Source organism: Scyliorhinus torazame, chromosome 18 (assembly GCF_047496885.1).
Source record: "Scyliorhinus torazame isolate Kashiwa2021f chromosome 18, sScyTor2.1, whole genome shotgun sequence".
Classification (NCBI taxonomy): Eukaryota; Metazoa; Chordata; class Chondrichthyes; order Carcharhiniformes; family Scyliorhinidae; genus Scyliorhinus; species Scyliorhinus torazame.
Genome location: NC_092724.1, coordinates 60,609 through 84,000, shown reverse-complemented (window position 1 = coordinate 84,000; position 23,392 = coordinate 60,609). Strand labels below are relative to the sequence as shown.

General features: G+C 53.1%; 1 protein-coding gene across 4 annotated transcripts in view; it reads left to right on the top strand.

Annotated features, from left to right (window-relative positions):
* The window catches only part of LOC140394880 (GRAM domain-containing protein 2B), an 86,023-nt gene that overhangs the window by 36,639 nt on the left and 25,992 nt on the right, over positions 1–23,392 (top strand). For all 4 annotated transcript variants that reach the window (XM_072482028.1, XM_072482027.1, XM_072482025.1 and 1 more), the window contains exons 2-9: positions 587–742; positions 8,239–8,317; positions 18,301–18,364; positions 18,607–18,707; positions 19,081–19,179; positions 20,977–21,048; positions 22,481–22,555; positions 22,927–23,017. In XM_072482028.1, the coding sequence (XP_072338129.1) occupies positions 587–742; positions 8,239–8,317; positions 18,301–18,364; positions 18,607–18,707; positions 19,081–19,179; positions 20,977–21,048; positions 22,481–22,555; positions 22,927–23,017 (737 nt within the window). The remainder of the gene's footprint in view (positions 1–586; positions 743–8,238; positions 8,318–18,300; positions 18,365–18,606; positions 18,708–19,080; positions 19,180–20,976; positions 21,049–22,480; positions 22,556–22,926; positions 23,018–23,392) is intronic.

The following is a 23,392-nucleotide window of genomic DNA, read 5'->3' as shown; positions in this document are numbered from 1 at the left end:
TCCACCCTCACTCCCCCCCACCTCCACCCTTACTCCCCCCCCACCTCCACCCTCACTCCCCCCTCACCTCCACCCTCACTCCCCCCACCTCCACCCTCACTCCCCCCACCTCCACCCTCACACCCCCCCACCTACACCCTCACTCCCCCCCCACCTCCACCCTCACTCCCCTCCCCACCTCCACCCTCACTCCCCCCACCTACACCCTCACTCCCCCCCACCTCCAACCTCACTCCCCCCCACCTCCACCCTCACTCCCCCCCACCAACACCCTCACTCCCCCCCCACCTACACCCTCACTACCCCCACCAGCACCCTCACTCCCCCCCCCCGACCTGCACCCTCACCCCCCCCCCCCCCACCTGCACCCTGACTCCCCCCCACCTATCCGTCCAGCCCCCAGGACTTGTGGAACAGCAAAGGAAGGGATCAAAATGCCTACACCATGTTGCACCATCATGTGAGCAACTAATTGCTCTTGGTCACTAGTTGAATGTTTGCTTCACAAAAAGCTGTTTCAGAGGAACCGACACGGCCCTGGGGAAGATTTCTGTATTTGCTGATTTGAGGTTTTCCCATTTTGCAGCAGCTGCCCCCATGAGGCCGAATTGATGGTGGAAAAAACCAAGAAGAATAAAAAGAATAAAAAGAAGTTGCAAACACAACCAAGGTTATCCAACTTAGAAATGGATCCCATTTTGTCTGAGATTCAGCACAAGGAGCGAGTACTGCAACTGACAAGGTGACATACAAGATTTCAATTACCGATGTGTCATCAGATTTTTTTCAAATACGTGGTAGAATATTGTGCTTTTAAAAAAATGTAATTTACAGGATGTGGATGTCGCTGGTTAGGCAGCTATTGCCCATCTTTAATTGTCCTTGAGAAGGTGGGGGTGAGCTGCCCTCTTGAACCACTGCAGTTCCTGAGGTGCAGGTACACCCACTGTGCTGTTAGGGAGGGAGTTCCAGGATGTTGCCCCAGCGACAGTGAAGGAACGGCGATATATTTCAAAGTCAGGGTGGTGAGTGACTTGGAGGGGAACCTCCAGGTGGTGGGGTTTCAGGTATCTGCTGCCCTTGTCCTTCTGGATGGTAGTGGTCGTGGGTTTGGAAGGTGCTGTCTAAGGAACATTCTTGAGTTACTGCAGTGCATCTTGTAGATGGTACACACGGCTGCCACTGTTCGTCAGTGGTGGCGGGTTTGAATATTTGTGAAAGGAGTCCCAATGAAAGGCTGCTTTGTCCTGGATGGTGTTGAGCTTCTTGAGTGTTGTTGGAGCTGCACTCATCCAGGCAAGTGGAGAGTATTCCATCACACTCCTTGACTTGTGCCTTGGAGAGTCAGGAGGTGAGTTAATCAGGAGGTGAGTTATTAGGATTCCTAGCCTTTGACCTGCTCTTCTAGCCACAGTATTAATGTGACTAGTCCAGTTCAGTTTCTGGTCAATGGTAACCCCCTGTTGATAGTGAGGGATTCAGTGATGGTAATGCCATTTAATGTCAAGGGGTGATAGTTTGATTCTCTCTTCTTGGAGATAGTTATTGCCCGCACTTGTGTGGCACAGAAATAAGGGATAATAATATAATAATCTTTATTGTCATAAGCAGGCTTACATTAACACTGCAATGAAGTTACAGTGAAAAGCCCCTAGTCACCACATTCCGAATGTCCAAATGACCTAACAGCACGTGTTTCAGGACTTGTGGGAGGAAACCGAGCACCCGGAGGAAACCCACGCAGACACGAGGAGAACGTGCAGACTCCACACAGACAGTGACTCAAGCTGGGAGTTGAACCTGGGGCCCCTGGAGCTGTGAAGCCACAGTGCTAACACTGTGCTACCATGCTGCCCTGGGGTATCCAAAGCTAGAGTTCCCTGGATAACTAAGGATATTGATGGTAAAATAAGGAAGAGAAAAAGAGGCATATGATGCGTGTGGAATAATAGAATAAAATAAGTAAGAGTATCTCAAATTCAGGGGAGAGGCTCACGCTGGATCAAGGAAGGCTAAGAGAAGCATGATGGTTCGGGTGGGTTAAACTAATTTGGCAGGGGTGGGAATCAGGACAGTCAGCCAGCAAGTGTAGAGACTGGACGTGGAGAGGATGTTTCCACTTGTCGGAATAACTACAAGAGGCAAATCAATGGTTCCTCATGGGGAAACTGAAAGAGATGAAAGGGGAGATAAATACCAAAATGAAGGCAGCGGTGAGTTGGCGGTGACAGAGGTGCTGACCAACATGCAGGTAGCCCTCAACAAAATGGGAAAGCAATTGGAGGCCCAGGGGAACACGATTAAGGAGCTTCAGAAAACCTCAACGGAGCAGAGCGATGGAATCATCGCCCTGGAGGCTGAAATAAAGTGGTTGACGGTGACTCAGGGGAACCTGAAGGGGGAGGTGGAGGACCAGGAAAACCAATTGAGATGCCAGAACATAAGGATAGTGGGCCTACCAGAGGAAACCGAGGGCAACGCCACGACAGACTACGTGGTTCTAGATGGTGGAGAACCTGGTAGGGTGGGGAGAGGGTGGGTAGGGTGGGGAGAGGGCGGGTAGGGTGGGGAGAGGGTTGGGGAGGGTGGGGAGAGGGTGGGTAGGGTGGGGAGAGGGTGGGGAGGGTGGGGAGAGGGCGGGTAGGGCGGGGAGAGGGTGGGGAGGGTGGGGAGAGGGTGGGTAGGTGGGGAGAGGGTGGGGAGGGTGGGGAGAGGTGGGTAGGGTGGGGGAGAGGGTCGGGAGCGTGGGGAGAGGGTGGGGAGGGTGGGAGGAGGGCGGGAGGGTGGGGAGAGGTGGGTAGGGTGGGGAGAGGGTGGGGAGGGTGGGGAGAGGGTGGGTAGGGTGGGGAGAGGGTGGGTCGGGTGGGGAGAGGGTGGGGAGGGTGGGGAGAGGGTGGGGAGGGTGGGGAGAGGGTGGTTGGGTGGGGAGAGGGTGGGTTGGGTGGGGAGAGGGCGGGGAGGGTGGGAGAGGGCGGGTAGGGGGGGGAGAGGGTGGGGAGGGTGGGGAGAGGGTGGGTAGGGTGGGGAGAGGGTGGGTTGGGTGGGGAGAGGGTGGGGAGGGTGGGGAGAGGGTGGGGAGGGTGGAGAGAGGGTGGGTTGGGTGGGGAGAGGGTGGGGAGGGTGGGAGAGGGTGGGGAGGGTGGGGAGAGGGTGGGTAGAGACAGCCTTCTCAACCCACCAGAGATTGACAGGGCCCACAGGTCTCTCTGGCTGAAACCCAAGGTGGGGGTTCAGCCAAGAGCGATCATTGCCAAATTACACCACTACCAGGACTGGGAAAGAATTCTACGTTGGGCCAGGCAGACTAAGGCCTGAAGCTGGGAGGGAACAGAGGATCAGGGCGTCCCAGGACATTGGGGCCGGGCAGAATTGAACAGGGCAAAGTCAGCCCTGGACATGAACAATATCAAATTTGGGATGCTGTACCCAGCCAGGCTCTGGGTAACATACCAGGGCAGAGAACATTACCAGGGGGGTAAGGCTGGATCCAGGAGGGGGGCCACCACACGAGGGGATAGCTAGCACCAGGAAGATTATGACGGCTCTCATACTTTTCAGGTGAGAGAGCAGCTGGTGGGGTGGTGGGTAGAACACCTAGAGGGGCAGACGGGGGGTCGGGGGAAATAGAGGGGGGGCAACAGTGGGGTGGGGAATTAACAGTATGGTGGGGGAAACAAGAGGCACGGGTAGCAACAAGGGAAAAGATGTCACCGTGAGCAGCCACTTGGGGAGGATTCCTGGACAAATGGAAATGCGGAGTGCAGGGTCCCGACCTCACAAACAACAAAGAACAAAGAACAAAGAAATGTACAGCACAGGAACAGGCCCTTCGGCCCTCCAAGCCCGTGCCGACCATACTGCCCGACTAAACTACAATCTTCTACACTTCCTGGGTCCGTATCTTCTATTCCCATCCTATTCATATATTTGTCAAGATGCCCCTTAAATGTCCCTATCGTCCCTGCCTCCACTACCTCCTCCGGTAGTGAGTTCCAGGCACCACTACCCTCTGCGTAAAAAACTTGCCTCGTACATCTACTCTAAACTTTGCCCCTCTCACCTTAAACCTATGCCCCCTAGTAATTGACCCTCTACCCTGGGGAAAAGCCTCTGACTATCCACTCTGTCTATGCCCCTCATAATTTTGTATACCTCTATCAGGTCGCCCCTCAACCTCCTTCGTTCCAGTGAGAACAAACCGAGTTTATTCAATCGCTCCTCATAGCTTATGCCCTCCATACCAGGCAACATTCTGGTAAATCTCTTCTGCACCCTCTCTAAAGCCTCCACATCCTTCTGGTAGTGTGGCGACCAGAATTGAACACTATACTCCAACTCACAGTGAGAACGGTGACCGCAGCCATTTTGGACGGCCCCCTAACAAAGGGCAACCCCGGAATGCAGGGGCCCATTCTCCAGGTAAAAATGGTTGATCCCACAGAGGGGGGGGGGAACTAAAACCCCCTCCTGAAAACCCCCCTGGAATGTCAGGGGATTTAACTGCCAGGTGAAAAGATCCAGAGTCCTTGCCCACCTGAAAAGTATGAAAGCCGACATAATCTTCCTCCAAGAGACGCGCCTGAGGGAGAAGGACCGACTGCGGGTAAGGACGGGCTGGGTGGGACAGACCTACCATTCCTGTTACGGGGCCAGAGCTCGGAGAGTAGCCAAACTGATTAGTAAGAGGACGACATTTAGCGCGACGAGGACTGTAATGGACCCAGGGGAACGGTACATCATGGTCAGCGGTGACCGAGACGGAGCACAGTGGTCCTGGTGAACTTGTATGCGCTGAATTGGGATGACATGGAATTTATAAGAAGACCACAGCAGAAATCCCCAACATAGACACACACAGACTAATCATGGGAGGACCATAACTGTGTACAGTGTGGTAATACCAGGTATTACGGTATCTAAGAGGTGGATGACCATTGGTTAGACCCAGGAGTTACCATTGGCTGTTGTAGTTAGCTCCGCCCTGAGAGGCGGAGTATAAGAAACGGTGCCGTCCCAGCAGCCTTCACTTTCTGTATCGAAGCTGCTGGGGAAGAGTTCTAGCAGATTAAAGCCTCAGTTATGAATCACTTCGTCTTGAGTGTAATTGATTGTGCATCATACAGGACCTGTTGATGGACAGGTCAAACCTCAAAATGGGGAAGAGAGAAAACGTGGCAAGAGAACTAGGGACATTTATGAGCAGATAGGGGACAGTGGATCCATGGAAGTTCATTGCACCTGAGAGAGAAGGAAATACTCATTATTCTCAGAGGTACACAGGCTCAATACTTGTATCGACTTCTTTGGAGAAATTGGTGCTTCCAGGGATAGTCAGAGCAGAATACTCCATGATCGTAATCTCCAACCATGCTCCACACCACGTGGATGTGAGGTTAGAGACAGGCCGGTCCCAACACCCCCGTGGAGGTTGGACACAGCCCTCCTGGCCGACAAGGTCTTCTGCCAGAAAATATCACAGGCCATTGACGAGTATATTACTAACCACTAGGATGGGGATGTCTCACTCTCCACGTTCTGGGAGGCGCTGAAGGCTGTGATCAGAGAGGAGATTATCGCCTACAACGCAAGCAGGGATAGGGAAGAGCGGGCGGCTGGGCAACAACTGGTTTAGCACACTGGGCTAAATCGCTGGCTTTTAAAGCAGACCAAGGCAGGCCAGCAGCACGGTTCAATTCTAGTACCAGCCTCCCCGAACAGGCGCCGGAATGTGGCGACTAGGGCTTTTCACAGTAACTTCATTGAAGCCTACTCGTGACAATAAGCGATTTTCATTTTAATTTTTCAACTGATTGACTCCACTTTGGAGTGGACAGAAGATACTCTGAGGCCCTGACCTTAGAGCTTCTTGCTGAGAGGAAAAAGCTACAAATGGACTTCAACCTGTTATCCACCAAGAAAGCAACGCACCAAATGTGCCAGGCACGGGTAACCTTCTATGAACATGGAGACAAAGCCAGCCACCTGCTGGCTCACCAACTGAGTAAAGTGGCAGCCACACGGAGGTAGTGCAAGTGAAGGATAAGCGGAGGGAGATTGGTAGCCGAACCAAAAAAGGTCAACAAAGCTTTTGAGGGGACTGTACACGTCCAGGTGCCCCGATGCGGACTCAGGGATGAAACAGTTTCTCGATGGACTGGACATGCCAGTCATTGGGAAGATAGGTGGAGGGGGCTGGAAGCACACTAGGAGTGGGAGAGGTCATGGAACTATCAGCTCTATGCAGGCGGGAAGGCACCGGGACCAGATGGGTTCCCGGCGGACGTCTACAAAATATTCACAGCAGCTCTAGCCCCTCACTTGCAGGAGGTGTTCGTGGGCTCGCTAGCGAGGGGGAACCTGCCTCCAATGCTGACACAAGCCACCATATCGCTGATACCTAAGAAAGACGAAGACCCAACTCAATGCATATTTACAGACCCATTTCTCTGCTCAATGTGGATGGGAAGATACTCGCAAAGCCCCTGGCCAGGCGACTGGAGAACTGCGCAACAGAGGTGGTCGCAGAGGACCAGACGGGCTTTGTAAAGGGTAGGCAGGTAACAGCAAACATCAGGTGACTGCTGACTGTGATAATGACCCCATCCGGAGAGAGAAACCAGAGGTGATCATCTTCCTGGTGGAGGGGGGGTAGTGGGGGGGGGGGGGGGGTGTTGGTGGAGGGGGGAGGGGCGAGCAATCTGGGGAGTGGCGGTACCTGTGCAGACGACTACCAGGAAAGGCACTATCCCGACTGGACAAGACACGGGAAAAATGGGGAAGAACTAGGGGGTGGAAATAGGGTGGGGACTCTGGAGTGAAGCACTGAACAGGGCCAACTCCACCTCTTCATGCGCAAGGCTAAGCCTCATGCAGCTGGAAGTGGTGCACGGAGCGTAACTGAGAAGAACAAAATGAGCAGATTCTTCCCTGGTGGGGATAAATGTGAACGGTGCCAGAGGCCCGGCCAACCATACCCACATGTTGTCTTCTTGCCCCAGACTTGTCGGGTTCTGGACAATCTTCTCCGATGCCCATAGTTGTAGGGGTGAGCATAGAGCCAAGCAGTGGCAGTCTTCGGGGTATCGGAGCAGCCAGAAATCTTCTTGGGGAGGAGGGCGGACGCCTTTGCCTTTGCCTCCCTGATCGCCCTCCGGAGAATCCTGCTCGGCTGGTGGTCAGTTGCAGACTGGCTGGTCGACCTGTCTGAATTACTCGACCTGGAGAAGATCAAATTCGCCATCCGAGGGTCAGAGGATAGTTTCCACAAAGCAGGGAGGCCACTCACCAACTTGTTCCAGGACCTATTTGAAGCCAACAGCCAATAGAGTGAGGGGAGGGCACATAGGGGCTGCCAAGACACCAAAAGAAGCAGAAAGAGGGAGGAACGGAGAGAGACGGGGTGGGGGGGGAACAGCCAGAATCAATAACAGGGCTGCAAGAGAAAGACCTGTGGCAGAGACGAGAGATCCCAGGTCAAAATGGGGATTGGCCTAGGCTGAACCGCCCGGTGTGGGGAGGGGTATCAACCCCAGGGCGGAAAGGCCCACCTAATGGGCAGCACGGTAGCACAGTGGTTAGCACCGTGACTTCACAGCTCCTGGGTCCCAGGTTTGATTCCCAGATTGGGTGACTGTCTGTGCAGAATCTGCACGTTCTCCCCGTGTGTGCGTGGGTTTCCTCCGGGTGCTCCGGTTTCCTCCCACAGTCCAAAGATGTGTTGGTTAGGTGGATTGGCCATGCTAAATTGCCCCTTAGTGCTCCCAAAAAGGTTAGGTGGAGTTGCTGGGTTATGGGGATAGGGTGGAGGTGTGGGCTTAGGTGGACAGGGGGGAGGAGGCGAAGGGGGGAGGAACATTACATATTTAAATACACAATGATCACCTTTTGTAAATTATATATAAACTACAACATTTCAATAAAAATATATACTTTTAAAATTTTAATTCTGAGATGGACCGTTTTTTGTGAAGCAAAGATATTGAGGGATATGGTCCAACGGCAGGTATATGGAGTTAGGCCACAGATCAGCCACAATCTCATTGAATGGCGGAGCAGGCTCGAGGGGCTGAATGGCCCACTCCTGTTCCTATATTATTATGATTAGAGTTATAAAGTCTTAACCTGGTCTCCACTCCACTGCTCCTATAAATGTAACTCAGCGCCAGCAAAGTGAAATGTTGAATGTTGGCTGTAATGGAAACGATGATTGTCTGTTGATGGGATTATTGCTTTATTCAGATCACAGGCCTTTGATTTATCTGGCTTAAAAAATGAGGATGAACCATTTCTTGGAAGAAGGCGATCGTCCTCTGCTTCGGTAAGGAGCTACGATTCCCAAATTGCCAAAACCTCACTGGCAGGTTCGGGGGGAGGGGGGTGGTGTTGTGCTGGTGACCACCTTGGAAAACCTGGGGGCTGGTATGAGGCAGATAAAGGTTCAGCACCCATGCCCGATTCTGCAAGGTGCCCCTGGTTAAACCCCCCCTCCCCTCCCCCCTTCCCCCCTGTGCAAACACGTTTGGAACTGTGGCAAGCTTCCCTAAATTACCCCTGGGGCTGCTTCCAGAGTCCAGGATGGAGGGTGACAGTAATCCTGGACCCTGGAACACTGCAGCAGGGGTGGGAGGAGTATCTGCAGGTGGATCTTCCAGATTCGGTAACCTGAAGGGTGTCCACCTTCCAGGCCCGAAATGTTCCTGGAGATTCAACATCTTCGTCAGGAGGTCCATACATTTCTTCAAAAGTGGGTCAGTGATGTTGGCCACCTTTTCTTTTAAAGAAAAAAATTTATTTTATAAGAAACATGTATCAAAACAGATTACAGCCAATAAATACCCCAGGAAACATACTTCCAACAATCAACAATAGAGTCTGTACAGAGTTTTCCCCTTTTTCACCCCCTCCCCCCACCCCCTGCTGAACAGCTCCTCAAACACGGTCACAATCCTCCCCCTCCTTTTCTCAAACCTTTTCTCTGCAGAGCCCCTTCACGCATACTTTATCTTCTTTCGGGCCGCACGGTGGCACAGTGGTTAGCTCTGCTGCCTCACGGCGCCAAGGTCCCAGGTTCGATCCCGGCTCTGGGTCACTGTCCGTGTGGAGTTTGCACATTCTCCCCGTTTTTGCGTGGGTTTCACCCCCACAACACAAAGATGTGCAGGCGAAGTGGATTGGCCACGCTAAATTGTCCCTTAATTGGAAAAAATGAATTGGGTACTCTAAATTTATATTTTAAAAATACTTTATCTTCTCTAACCGCAGGAAGTCGTACAGGTCACCCAACCAAGCCTCTATTCCCAGCGGCGCTGCCAGCCACCACTCCAGCAAAATTCACCACCGTGCTATCAGAGAGGCGAAGGCCAAGACATCGGCCTTCCTCCTCTCCATGAGCTCCGGCTTCTCTGAAACCCCAAATATCGCCACCAAAAGGTCGGGGTCCACCTCCTCCTCCACTATCCTGGCTAAGACCGCGAACACTCCCGCCCAATTTTTGCAACCCCAAAACATGTGCGCGTGATTTGCTGGCCCCCGCCCACACCTCTCACACTCATCTGCTACCCCCTGAAAGAACCCACTCATTCTCGCCTGAGTCATATGCACTCTGTGCACCACCTTCCAGGTTCACGAGCACTACCCCCGCGGGGGATGACCCTGAAAACCTCTCTTCAACAAATCCCTCACATTCCACGTAACTATCCTAACTGGTGGTCTCTCACCCCCTCCCTCCCTCCCCTCATATCCATCATCCTCATAACTCCAGGTCCTGCCCACTGGGCTTGACCCGCCCCGTCCCATTGTTAACATCGAACCCCTCCCCTGCACCTGGAATCCCCCATCCACTTCCTCTCAAAAACACCTCACCCAGTATCGGTCCCCTCCCCCAGCGTTTTGCACCTCCTAGGCTCATCGAAACTAGTTCTACCAGGCTCTGATGGCCACAGCCCCTCCACCCCCCCCCCCCCCACACACACACACACACTCAAGAACAAAGAACAAAGAAAAATTACAGCACAGGAACAGGCCCTTCGGCCCTCCCAGCCTGCGCTGATCCAGATCCTTTATCTAAACCTGTCGCCTATTTTCCAAGGATCTACTTCCCTCTGTTCCCCGCCCGTTCATATATCTGTCTAGATGCATCTTAAATGATGCTATCGTGCCCGCCTCTACCACCTCCGCTGGCAAAGCGTTCCAGGCACCCACCACCCTCTGCGTAAAGAACTTTCCACGCACATCTCCCTTAAACTTTCCCCCTCTCACCTTGAACTTGTGACCCCTAGTAATTGAATCCCCCACTGTGGGAAAAAGCTTGTTGCTATCCACCCTGTCCATACCTCTCATGATTTTGTAGACCTCAATCAGGTCCCCCCTCAACCTCGGTCTTTCTAATGAAAATAATCCTAATCTACTCAACCTCTCTTCATAGCTAGCACCCTCCATACCAGGCAACATCCTGGTGAACCTCCTCTGCACCCTCTCTAAAGCATCCACATCCTTCTGGTAATGTGGCGACCAGAACTGCACGCAGTATTCCAAATGTGGTCGAACCAAAGTCTTATACAACTGTAACATGACCTGCCAACTCTTGTACTCAATACCCCTTCCGATGAAGGAAAGCATGCCGTATGCCTTCTTGACCACTCTATCGACCTGTGCAGCCACCTTCAGGGTACAATGGACCTGAACACCCAGATCTCGCTGTACATCAATTTTCCCCAGGGCTCTTCCATTTACCGTATAGTTTGCTCTTGAATTGGATCTTCCAAAATGCATCACCTCGCATTTGCCCAGATTGAACTCCATCTGCCATTTCTCCGCCCAACTCTCCAATCTATCTATATTCTGCTGTATTCTTTGACAGTCCCCTTCACTATCTGCTACTCCACCAATCTTAGTGTCATCTGCAAACTTGCTAATCAGACCACCTATACCTTCCTCCAGATCATTTATGTATATCACAAACAACAGTGGTCCCAGCCCGGATCCCTGTGGAACACCACTGGTCACAGTTCTCCATTTTGAGAAACTCCCTTCCACTACTACTCTCTGTCTCCTGTTGCCCAAGCTAGTTCTTTATCCATCCACTCCCGTTCACTGGCCAGCTTGAGCTAGCCAGGATGGAGGCCCCAGCCCAGACCCCAGTCCCCTCCAATCCCCTCCCTCCCGCCCGGTCCCAGGAAAACAAAGTAATCGCCTTCAACATGTAACCCCAGTGTAAACACACAAACCCCAAAGAACCACCATTTCAAAAGAAAATCCCAACTCCTACCTTAGGGCAGCAGGGCAGCACAGTGGTTAGCACTGTTGCTTCACAGCTCCTGGGTCCCAGGTTTGATTCCCGGCTTGGGTCACTGTCTGTGCGGAGTCTGCATGTTCTTCCTGTGTCTGCGTGGGTTTCCTCCAGGTGCTCCGGGTTCCTCCCACAGTCCAAAGATGTGCAGGTTAGGTGGATTGGCCATGCTAAATTGCCTCTTCGTGTCCAAAACGGTTGGGTGGGTTTATGGGAATAGGGTGGAGGCGTGGGCTTGGGTAGGGTGCTCTTTCCAAGGGCCGGTGTAGACTCGATGGGCCGAATGGCCTCCTTCTGCACTGTAAATTCTATGGTTCTATGATTCTTGTCCAAATAGGCAGCTTCAACTCATTTAACACATACAACGACATGCGATAAGAAATAGAGCTGAATACTATCCTGCACGCCCCCTACCCTCAGTCCAAAACCCGCTCTCAGTCCCATTTCTCACTTCTGCCCCAGCCCTTCTGCCTTCACAAATGCCTCCGCCGCCTCCACTGTGCCAAAATAAAAGTCTTTGGATTTGTAGGTCACCCTCAACTTAGCTGGGTACGCTATGCCGAACTGCACCTTGCTGTTATACAGTGCTGTCTTCACCTCGGCTGAAAGCCGCCCATCTCCTCGCCAACTCCACAGTAAAGATCTGGTATATGCGGATACCAGCTCCAGCCTACTGCACCTCCCACTTCCGCTTTGCCCAACTCAGGACCTTCTCCTTCACGCGGTACCTACAGAAACAAATAATCACTGCTCTTGGCGGCTCATTCACCTTTGGTTTAGGTCTCCACACCCTATGAGCCCGATCCAGTTCGTAGCAGGAGGGATCTTCTCCCTCCCCCAACAGCTCCGCCAACATCTTGGCAAAATACTCTGTCGGTTCCTGGGCCCTCCACCCCTTGGGGTTGGGGAGAGGGACATGCAGGGGCAGGGGTTGCAGTGCAGGCCGGGACCACTGTGGGCACTTGGGTACGCACCATACTAACATGTCGGCCTTTCACCTCCTGCAGACAATGGACTTAGGAATCCAACCATGAATGGCGGCCTTCATCCGGGCCGTGGCAGCCCTGGGGGATGTACTGAGGCTGTATGAGCAGGAACTGCTCGGTGAGGACCCTGCAGCAGTGGATCCTGCCCCAGGGGAACAGGAGGCAGCCGGTGAGGATGGAGAGTCAGCCGCCCAACAGGTCGAGGAGGAGGAGGTGGAAAGGAGACACCGCATGAGGCCACGTGTGTACTCCATTCGAGTACCTACTGGACCAGGCATGCTGATGGGGCACCGTGTGCCATATCTGCTGGATCACGGAGCACCTGGAATCGCAGTTATAGGAAGGCCGTCAAGGCGATGGTTGCCCTGAACCTTTACGCCATGGGTGCCTCTAGGCACCGAGTGGGGACCTGTCTGGGATCTCGCAGACCTCGGTGCCTTCCCAGAGGATATATATGCCTGGTCAGCACAATATATCAATATGTCAAATTCAATGTGGAGCGAGCCCAGCAGAATGCCCGGGCAGCGGGGTTCTCCAGCAGAATGCCCGGGCAGCGGGGTTCTCCAGCAGAATGCCCGGGCAGCGGGGATCTCCAGCAGATTGCCCGGGCAGCAGGGATCTCCAGCAGAATGCCCGGGCAGCGGGGTTCTCCAGCAGATTGCCCGGGCAGCGGGGATCTCCAGCAGATTGTCCGGGCAGCGGGGTTCTCCAGCAGATTGCCCGGGCAGCGGGGTTCTCCAGCAGAATGCCCGGGCAGCGGGGTTCTCCAGCAGAATGCCCGGGCAGCGGGGTTCTCCAGCAGAATGCCCGGGCAGCGGGGTTCTCCAGCAGAATGCCCGGGCAGCAGGGATCTCCAGCAGAATGCCCGGGCAGCGGGGATCTCCAGCAGAATGCCCGGGCAGCGGGGTTCTCCAGCAGATTGCCCGGGCAGCAGGGATCTCCAGCAGAATGCCCGGGCAGCGGGGATCTCCAGCAGAATGCCCGGGCAGCGGGGTTGTCCAGCAGATTGCCCAGGCAGCAGGGATCTCCAGCAGAATGCCCGGGCAGCGGGGATCTCCAGCAGAATGCCCGGGCAGCGGGGTTGTCCAGCAGATTGCCCGGGCAGCAGGGATCTCCAGCAGAATGCCCGGGCAGCGGGGATCTCCAGCAGAATGCCCGGGCAGCGGGGTTCTCCAGCAGAATGCCCGGGCAGCGGGGATCTCCAGCAGATTGCCCGGGCAGCAGGGATCTCCAGCAGAATGCCCGGGCAGCGGGGATCTCCAGCAGAATGCCCGGGCAGCAGGGATCTCCAGCAGAATGCCCGGGCAGCGGGGATCTCCAGCAGAATGCCCGGGCAGCAGGGATCTCCAGCAGAATGCCCGGGCAGCGGGGTTCTCCAGCAGAATGCCCGGGCAGCGGGGTTGTCCAGCAGAATGCCCGGGCAGCGGGGATCTCCAGCAGATTGTCCAGGCAGCAGGGATCTCCAGCAGAATGCCCGGGCAGCGGGGATCTCCAGCAGATTGTCCGGGCAGCGGGGATCTCCAGCAGAATGCCCGGGTAGCGGGGATCTCCAGCAGAATGCCCGGGTAGCGGGGATCTCCAGCAGAATGTCCGGGCAGCGAGGATCTCCAGCAGAATGCCCGGGTAGCGGGGATCTCCAGCAGAATGCCCGGGCAGCGGGGATCTCCAGCAGAATGCCCGGGCAGCGAGGATCTCCAGCAGAATGCCCGGGTAGCGGGGATCTCCAGCAGAATGCCCGGGCAGCGGGGATCTCCAGCAGAATGCCCGGGCAGCGGGGATCTCCAGCAGAATGCCCGGGCAGCGGGGATCTCCAGCAGAATGCCCGGGTAGCGGGGATCTCCAGCAGAATGCCCGGGCAGCGGGGTTCTCCAGCAGAATGCCCGGGCAGCGGGGTTGTCCAGCATTGCCAGGTGCCCCAGGTCCAGGAAGTGGTCGACTTACGAGCACCTGCTGATTACAGGCCAGTCTTCACAAACCAAAAGGGGTTCCTCTCAATGTACGTGCAGCTGTTGTGTGACCGATACCCGGGCAGTGGGCCCGGTGCCTTCATCCTGGCAAACTCGACAGTTCCTGACACCTTTGAAGCCCTCCCCCAGATGAGGGGTTGGCTTCTGGGCGACAGGAGCTATCCGCTGCGGTCGTGGCTGATGACGCCTACTTGGAGGCCACAGACTAACGTGGAGACCCGCTACAATGATGCCCATGCCGCGACAAGGCCCGTGATTGAGCGGTGCTTCAGCATCCCGAAGATGCGGTTCAGGGAGCAGAGTGGTGCAGCGGAAGCGTGCTGGGCCCATAACCCAGGGGTCGATGGATCAAAACCTGCTAGTTGTCTTGGGGCAGTATGGTAGCACAGTGGTTAGCACTGTGGCTTCACAGCTCCAGGGTCCCAGGTTCGATTCCCGGCTTGGGTCACTGTCTGTGCGGAGTCTGCACGTTCTCCTCGTGTCTGCGTGGGTTTCCTCCGGGTGCTCCGGTTTCCTCCCACAAGTCCCGAAAGACGTGCTGTTAGGTGAATTGGACATTCTGAATTCTCCCTCTGTGACCCGAACAGGCGCCGGAATGTGGCAACTAGGGGATTTTCACAGCAACTTCATTGCAGAGTTATTTTAAGCCTACTTGTGACAATAAAGATTATTATTATTATTATTAAAGGTGCCTGGACCACTCTGGATGGGCCCTCCAATATTGCACTAGGAGGGTCTCCCACATCGTGGTGACTTACTGTGTCCTCCACAACATTGCACAGTGACATGCTGGAAGAAGGGGCTGAACACAAGGCCTCGCCTGATGAGGAGGATATGGAGGAGGCTTCAGGATGGGCAAAGCATGGGGCCCAGGCAGTCACAGGAGGCTGCACAACGTGTGTGCCTGGGCTGGCACATACGGGATGCTCCAATTGCCTCCAGTTCACAGGCTGGGGGGCCTGGCCAAAGGCACGGACATCCCATCCCATCTCCAGGTGTCCCAGGTGGTGGTGCCACCCTGTTATGCCCACTGCCCACTGAATGCACCAGGGATGGGGCCGGTGTCTGAGGCGCTGTGGAATTCTGGCACCTCCACTGCAGAAGTCACTGGCATGGGCCCTATCACCTCCTCCTCCCTCGGGGTGCCCGATGGTCCCTGGCTACTCCGTGGGACATGTGTGCGACCGGAGCGAACTCCTGGGGCTATATCGCCACATGACGCCGCCAATCCTGGAAGCCTTCATCCGTCTGTGTGGAGTTTGCACTTTCTCCCTGTGTCTGCGTGGGTTTCCTCCGGGTGCTCCGGTTTCCTCCCACAGTCCAAAGATGTGCCGGTTGGTGGATTGGCCATGATAAATTGCCCTTAATGTCCAAAAGGTTAGGTAGGGTTACTGTGTTACAGGGATAGGGTGGAGGCCTGGGCTTAAGTAGGGTGCTCTTTCCAAGAGCCGGTGCAGAGTTGATGGGCTGAATGGCCTCCTTCTGTACTGTAAATTCCATGTATTCTATGTCTCGACTTGGGTCTCCATGCCTGAGGCCATGGAGTGCAGGGACTGTGCCACCTCCCTCTGGGACTAGCGCAAGTCAGCCAGTGCCCAGGCAATTGCAATGACACCCTCAGCCATAACCCGTGTGACTGAGCCAAACATTGGAGCTCTGCTGCAATGTCCAGCTGGCCCTGGGACATGGCTGCTTCTGGCAGGACAGCTCTGTCCTTGGCCTCGGCCACCCCAAGCCTTGGACATCCTAACCGATATCTTCACCCCTAGGGCTTCCACCGCTTAAGCCACCCGTTCGGTGTAGGCCTGGGTGGCACACATTGTCTGCAGCACCTCCTTCCCCAGTAGGCGGTTGGACTCCTCCAACTGCACCTGCAGGCTCTTGGTGGCTGCTGACACCCTCTCATGTAGTCCATGGCTCTGAATCTGCATCTCCATTATCGATTGGACTGCCCTTTCCAGAAGCCCGAGAACCGTCTGGACGGCAGCTAGTCCCTGAGGTCGGGCAACCCTCCGACCATCCGCCCCCTCGGGTCCTTCTGGGGTCCCCTGCCGCTGACCCCAGCCCCAAGAAACCTCCAGCGACGAGGAGGTGAAGGATAGCGAAGAGTTCCCCCAAAGGCCAGCCCGACACACCCGGAGCACCAACACTGACTTCCTGTCACAGCTGTTACTGACACGTCCACCATCCCAGAGACACTCACCTCGGTTGGGCACTTTAGTGAAGAGGTTCCAGGGGCAGTTTCTGATGTGCAGGTGGAGGTAGGATTAGGGTGGGGGGGGGCGGGTCATTCTGCTGGCCGGGGGGGGTGGGGGGTGGGGGCGCGAACTGTGTCCAGTGCCGCCACAGTCGGGGGGGGGGGGGGGGCGGTAGCGTTCGGCTGGCCGGGGAGTGGCTGAGGCTGGGGTGACTGGTGGGGGGTGGTCCGAGGGTGGCGACGGGGGACACAGGGGGATGCTATCCTTGCATTCCCTTCACTCAGCATAACAAGGACGCTGCAGGTCGTCGGCTGAGCATGGGCAGCCACGGACCCGGCAATTCTCCATCCGTATCTGCAGGTAAAGCCGGGGGCTTTATGTGGCGGCGCTGCTAGCCACCCCCCCCCCCCCACCCCCCCCCCACCGGGCGCAGCATCAGTGTCGGGGCGGCGACTTCTTGGTCGTAAGACTAGACACTTCCTCCGGAAATAGCCGCAAAATCGGAGAAGTCGCTGAAACAGAGACCCTTGCCCAATGGGCGGTATTCTCCGCCCGCCGCGCCAGATTTAAGGGGCGTTGGCCGCCGTGAATCCCGCCCCCGCCGAAGTCTCCGGAATCGGAGATTGGGCGGGGGCGGGAATCGGGGCCGCGCCGGTTGGCGGAACCCCCCGCTCAATTCTCCGGCCCGGATGGGCCGAAGTCCCGCCTTGAAATTGCCTGTCCCGCCGGCGTAAATCAAACCTGGTATTTACCGGCGGGACCAGGCAGCGTGGGCGGGCTCCGGGGTCCTGGGGGGGGAGTGGGCGATCTGACCCCAGGGGGTGCCCCCACGGTGGCCTGGCCCGCGATCGGGGCCCACCAATCCGCGGGCGGGCCTGTGCCGTGGGGGCACTCTTTCCCTTCCGCCTCCGCCACGGCCTCCACCATGGCGGAGGCGGAAGAGACTCTCCCTACTGCGCATGCGCGGGAAACTGTCGGCGGCCGCTGACGCTCCCGCGCATGCGCCGGGAAACTGTCAGCGGCCGCTGATGCTCCCGCGCATGCGCCGCATTTCTGCGCCAGCTGGCGGGGCAACAAACGCCATTTCCGCCAGCTGGCGGGGCGGAAATCCCTCCGGCGTCGGCCTAGCCCCTCAATGTTGGGGCTAGGCCGCCAAAGATGCGGAGCATTCCGCACCTTTGGGCCGGCGCGATGCCCGTCTGATTGGCGCCGTTTTTGGCGCCAGTAGGCGGACATTGCGCCGTTGGTGGAGAATTTTGCCCCTGTTTCACCCCGCCAGTGGGATTCTCCGCCCGCCGCGCCACATTTCTGTTTCACCCGCCGGCGGGATTCTCCGCCCGCCGCGCCACATTTCTGTTTCACCCGCCGGTGGGATTCTCCGTTATGCTGGCTGGTCAATGGGTTTTCCCATTGTGGGGCAGCCCTATGCCATCGGGAAACCCCCGGGCTGACGGCAAATCGGAGCATCCCGCCGGCGGAGAATCGCGCCCAATGTCTTTCAAATAACCCTTTTTAAAATTTGCAGACTGCAGCTCATTTGTTTTACATTCCCTTCACTCAGCAGGGACACCAAAGGGAGACAAAAGCATCATATTTATGAATTGCCTGCCTTCTAATACCCCTGCCCATATGTGGGATGGAATATTATATTTCTGCCTCTAAATGCCATGGAAAATCCTCTACCCAGTCAGATTGCAGTTTCAACAACAAACTCCAGACCAGCTACCCCCTGCTTCAGCCACAATTTACAATAGTAATTGATTGTACTTCTAAACATATAGTTCTGGGGTACATCAGATAAAGATGTCTCTAATTTAATTTGTCTTTTTATTTACAAAAAATAATTTTTTTCTACCCCTTAGATTGTCAAGCAGGATGCCACCTTTCAAAAACAGTTCAAAGACATTAATGAGATGGTGATTGGCAGTAAGTTTTTGTATCTGGGATGATAGTATCGAGAGGCTGGGGTTTCCAAGGCCATTGTACATCTGCATGCTAGTGTTCGATAAAATCCATGTCCTGGCTTTGTAGTAATCATTAATAATGAGGCATGCTGAGCTTTTGCCATGAAGTTGCATTGTACGCGTATGGACTTTAAGTTTATCTCAATCTGATTAGTACTGAATTTATGTGATTTTATTATGTAACCAGCCCCTATCTCCTAATAGGTTTCAAATGTGCCTTGCATAAGGAAGTCCCATACCATGGAAAGATGTATGTGTCTGACAACTATATCTGTTTTTACAGCAGCTTTTTAAAAGAAACAAAGGTATGTCTTTTTTGTTTTAAAGCCTTAAATTCAGCGCTGTGAGATAAATTTATGGCTGCAATGATGGAAACCAATCGCCTTGGTCATGGTTGCATACTTGGCAATGGTTGGATCTGATGTTGATTTGTGTCGTACAATCCCACATTAAATGAGGTGCCATAGAAGGCAAATGCATTCAGCTTTTAGGGAGAAGGAGAAGCTTCTACTCCGTCAGCTTCTTGAATTAGGAACCTCGGGAATCTGATTCCTTTTGTTCCCTCTTCATCGGAAGAAAGAATACACGGAAGTGAGACATGGTGATGATGAATTGCATCAGGTGGAGTCTAGCAGGACACAGATCATTAATTTTATTTCCTTCTCCCTCTACATTCAGCTCGTTGTTCCTGTCACAGCAGTGATTTCGTTGAAGAAACAGAACACAGCCCTTCTTGTACCCAATGCCCTCTCTATAAAGACCATGGAGGGAGAGAAGGTGAGTTTTGTTTCGCCGACTCAGATTCCATTCATTTATACTTTAGCGAGGGTGCATTCGCAAGACATTTCCTAACTTTCTGTCTAGAATCTTCTTTGAAATTATCAAATTTTATTTTTTATATCGATATAAGCTGGAGCTGCATTTCCTGTTGTCATTGCCTATAAAAGCTGTGAAGAGAAAGCTGCAAATGTTAGAAATAATTTTAAAATCATCTTCATCTGAAAAGAGGAAGAAAATCTTTCAGGTTCTGGTGAAAAGAGCAGTGTGAAATATTAACCTCTCTTTCTGTTTTGCCTATAAATAAACCCATTGTGCATTTCTGACTTTTGAACATGCACCTATACATCAACAGGAACATCACTGAGAACTAACTTTCTTCACACCAATACTGTGGTCTGGTTTTGGGGACTGACCTGGTATCAGAGTTTTTGAGATGTGGGTTTAACTGGCCCGGCTGTGAGTCAGCAGTTCACAACCATGGCAACGTGGGACTGTAGCCAACCCACGGCAGGTTTCCTTCTCATCAAACTTGCAGTTCAAGTCTCAAATATCAAACGTCTGTAGATCAGCTGGTAAATATATGGGGATGGTGTTAGTTTGGAAAATTAGTTTGTCCTTCAGTCTGATCATTTCGCGAAGGATACTCTTCCAATCTAGGCCAACTTCACGAATAAAGTTTTGGGGTCAATGGCCTGTGTCCACAAAATGTTGGCAGTTGTCATTATGTGGGTGAGGCTTTGTGTACCCTTTCAGATTGTACTGGACTCCTGAGAGGATTTCCTTTGCTAATGCTCACTAATGAACCAGATGAGCTCCTATGACATATCCAACAGCGTTCATGATCATATTTACTGATACGAGCTTTTGATATAAACTGAATTCAAATTTGAAAAATGATCAGTGGTGCACACCTGATAATCCCATCATAAAACCGGAGGAATTAAACCCATGCTTCGGTCATAGAAACATAGAAAATAGAAGCTGGAGGGGCCATTCGGCCCTTCGAGCCCGCTCTGCCATTCCTTATTATCATGGCTGATCATCCAACTCAATAGCCTCATCCTGCTTTCTCCCATATCCTTTGATCCCCTTTGCCTCAAGTGCTATATCTGACTGCTTCCTGATAACACACAATGTTCTCAACTAATTCCTGTGGTAGCGAATTCCACAGGCTCGCCACTCTCTGGGTGAAGACATTTCTCCTCATCTCTGTCATAAATGGTCTACCCTGTATCCTCAGACTGTGACCCCTGGTTCTGGACACACCCCCCCCCCCTCAGGAACATCCTTCCTGCATCTACCCTGTCCAGTCCTGTTAGAATCTTATAGGTTTCTATGAGATCCCCCCTCATTCTTCTGAACTCCAGCGAATATAATCCTAATAGATTCAATCTCTCCTCGTGCGTCAGTCCTGCCAGCCCAGGAATCAGTCTGGTAAACCTTCGCTACACTTCCTCTGGAGCAAAAATATCCTTCCACAGATAAGGAGACCAAAACTGCCCACAATATTCCATGTGTTGCCTCACCAGGGCCCGGTATAATTGCAGCAACACATCCCTGCTCCTGTACTCAAATACTCTCGCAATGACTGGCATACCATTTGCCTTCTTCACCGCCTGCTGCACCTACGAGCTTACCCTCAGTGACTGGGGGACGATCATATCTGGTTTATTTAGAGCATGTGACTGTAATCTGTTTTGAGTTGCAAGTTGCTTTTTCAAGCAGTTTTATTCAAATCCAAGTAAATATTGGCCTAACTATATTGGAAACTAAATTTGTTTTGACTTTTTACAGCATCTGTTTGGATCATTACGGTCAAGAGAAGTGACATTTAAAATTTTGAAGAGCATTTGTGCCCACCTAGAGGTACTTTTCCAATCACTACTGATTTATTGGGTGGAAAATGAAAAATTATGGGCGCGATTCTCTGTTGCCCGACGCCGATATCACAATCAGCGATCGGGCTGAGAATCCCTTTTTATGGCCGAATCGGGGGCAGTGCCTGTTTTCGGATGCTCCGCCCCTCCAAAATGGTGTTCTCGGGGAGTAGCCGCACGCCATTGGGACGGCCTCAGGACATCGCCTGAAGGCCCTCCCCCGATGCTCCGCCCCCAATGGGTCGAGTTCACGACGGCGCAAATCACTTGTGCTCTCAGTTTTCGTCAACATGGACTGTGTCCAGTGCCGCCACAGTCGGGGGGGGTGAGCCGTGCCGCTGGCCGGGGTGGGGGGGGGGGGGCTTTGGCAAGGGCTGGGGGGACTGGTCCGGAGGTGGCGAGACGGGATCCAGGAGGCACTATTTGGCAGGGCGGGTCCATGTGAGACTGGAGCCATGTTGTACAGCGTAACCGCTGCAGGTCGCCATGCGCATGCCATGGACCCGGCCATTCTCCGGCCGTTTTTGGCTCGGGAGCCGGGAATTTCACCCGGCGCCACTGAATTGTCCCGGAATTGGTGAGGGTTTGGTGCCGATTTTGCCGTTGTAAAATGCCGCATTTCCCATGTCGGCGTCGGCATTTAGCAGCAAAATTGGAGAATCCAGCCCAAAGGTTTTGTTGGAAACGTGGACTTGAGTGTTTTGTTTGTCGGGGCAGGCACTCAGCAGCCCCGGAACGCGCTTCCAGCACTCAGCAGCCCCGGAACGCGCTTCCAGCACTCAGCAGCCCCGGAACGCGCTTCCAGCACTCAGCAGCCCCGGAACGCATTGTGGAGGGTGGGTGCCAAGAAATGGGAGGCTGCGAATTTGTGTTTCTAAATGTGCATCCTCGGGGCACAGATGCTGTTGTCTCCCGGAGCTGCTGACCTGTTTTTTAAAAATCGCGATCAGAGAAACAATGCAGAGTCTCGGCAGCAAATTCAAAATCAAACCTAAATCCTCAGATAACTTTTGAAATTGTATTTCAGCCCTGACATTTCATTCCACCCTGGCCTGAGATTGAAGCTAAAATTAAAAACCACCTGGCCCACCCGCCAACAATAAAAGCAGATCGGCCGCATAAAATTGCATTCATTGGCCCCTTAATGAGTTAACTTGGCTGTTCGATTGTCGAACAGATCACCTGTGACGTTTTCGTGCTGGTGCTGACTGAAATATTGCCCAATGGCAGTAAGATGCACACTGGGCATGTTTTGTGATTTAAGCCTTTGTGTGACTGTAATAAAGATTACTATTTAAAATTCTGGTTGTGCTGGACAAAACTCTAATTAGTGCCTGTGTTTAACCTGTGCCATTTCTGTCATGAGATTATGACAGAAAAACAAATGATTGAATTACATCATGTTTTATAAATCTCTCCAGAGTGGCAGCCGCACTAATAGCCCTCGGATTTCAATAGCTGAAAACAGCTTGAGTACAGATTCCAAAAATTCACAGGTAAGAAATTTAACTGCAGACCCTTATTGATTTCCGTATTACTGGTTCTCAGTCTTAACTGCTTTTGGGTACTTTCTCTTACCGGCCTCCCCGAACAGGCAACGGAATGCGGTGACTCGGGGCTTTTCACAGTAACTTCATTGAAGCCTACTTGTGACAATAAACAATTATTATTACTTTGCATCATACATTGGAATTATTATCTTTGATTTACTATTTTGCAAATTTGTACTGCTATTTAAGGTTGACAGTAATAGGTTAAGATTTGGACAAAACCAGATTATATAATGAATTCTTAAATTAATAATACAAGGCTGATTAGAGACACTCACTCTGTGTTCCTATAATAAAGACAGTTGTTTCACCCCCAGGAGCTGAATCACTCCAGCTTTGAACAAAATATCCAAGATCTGAACATTAAAGATTGCTTTGGCACTTTCGCAGAACCAGTGTCAAGTACAGGTTAGAAACCTTAAAATTGATTGATCATATAGGGACCAAATAACTATTTATTTTAAAAAGGTAAGCTCTTTGCAAAGCATTGCATGTTCAGGAGGAGCTGACAGCTGTAACTATAGAGCTTCCTTGGGTGATGCAATGCTTTCATATGATTGCATTTGACTTCTTTATTAATTATGTCACAACACCCTGGGCAAGTGTGCAGTCAGTTACTGCCCCACAGACTACGGAATCCCAACATAAGTATATTGACCAATAATGTGCACTGCTGTCTCTGGGGCAGCAGGGTGGCGCAGTGGGTTAGCCCTGCTGCCTCACAGCGCCGAGGTCCCAGGTTCGATCCCGGCTCTGGGTCACTGTCCATGTGGAGTTTGCACA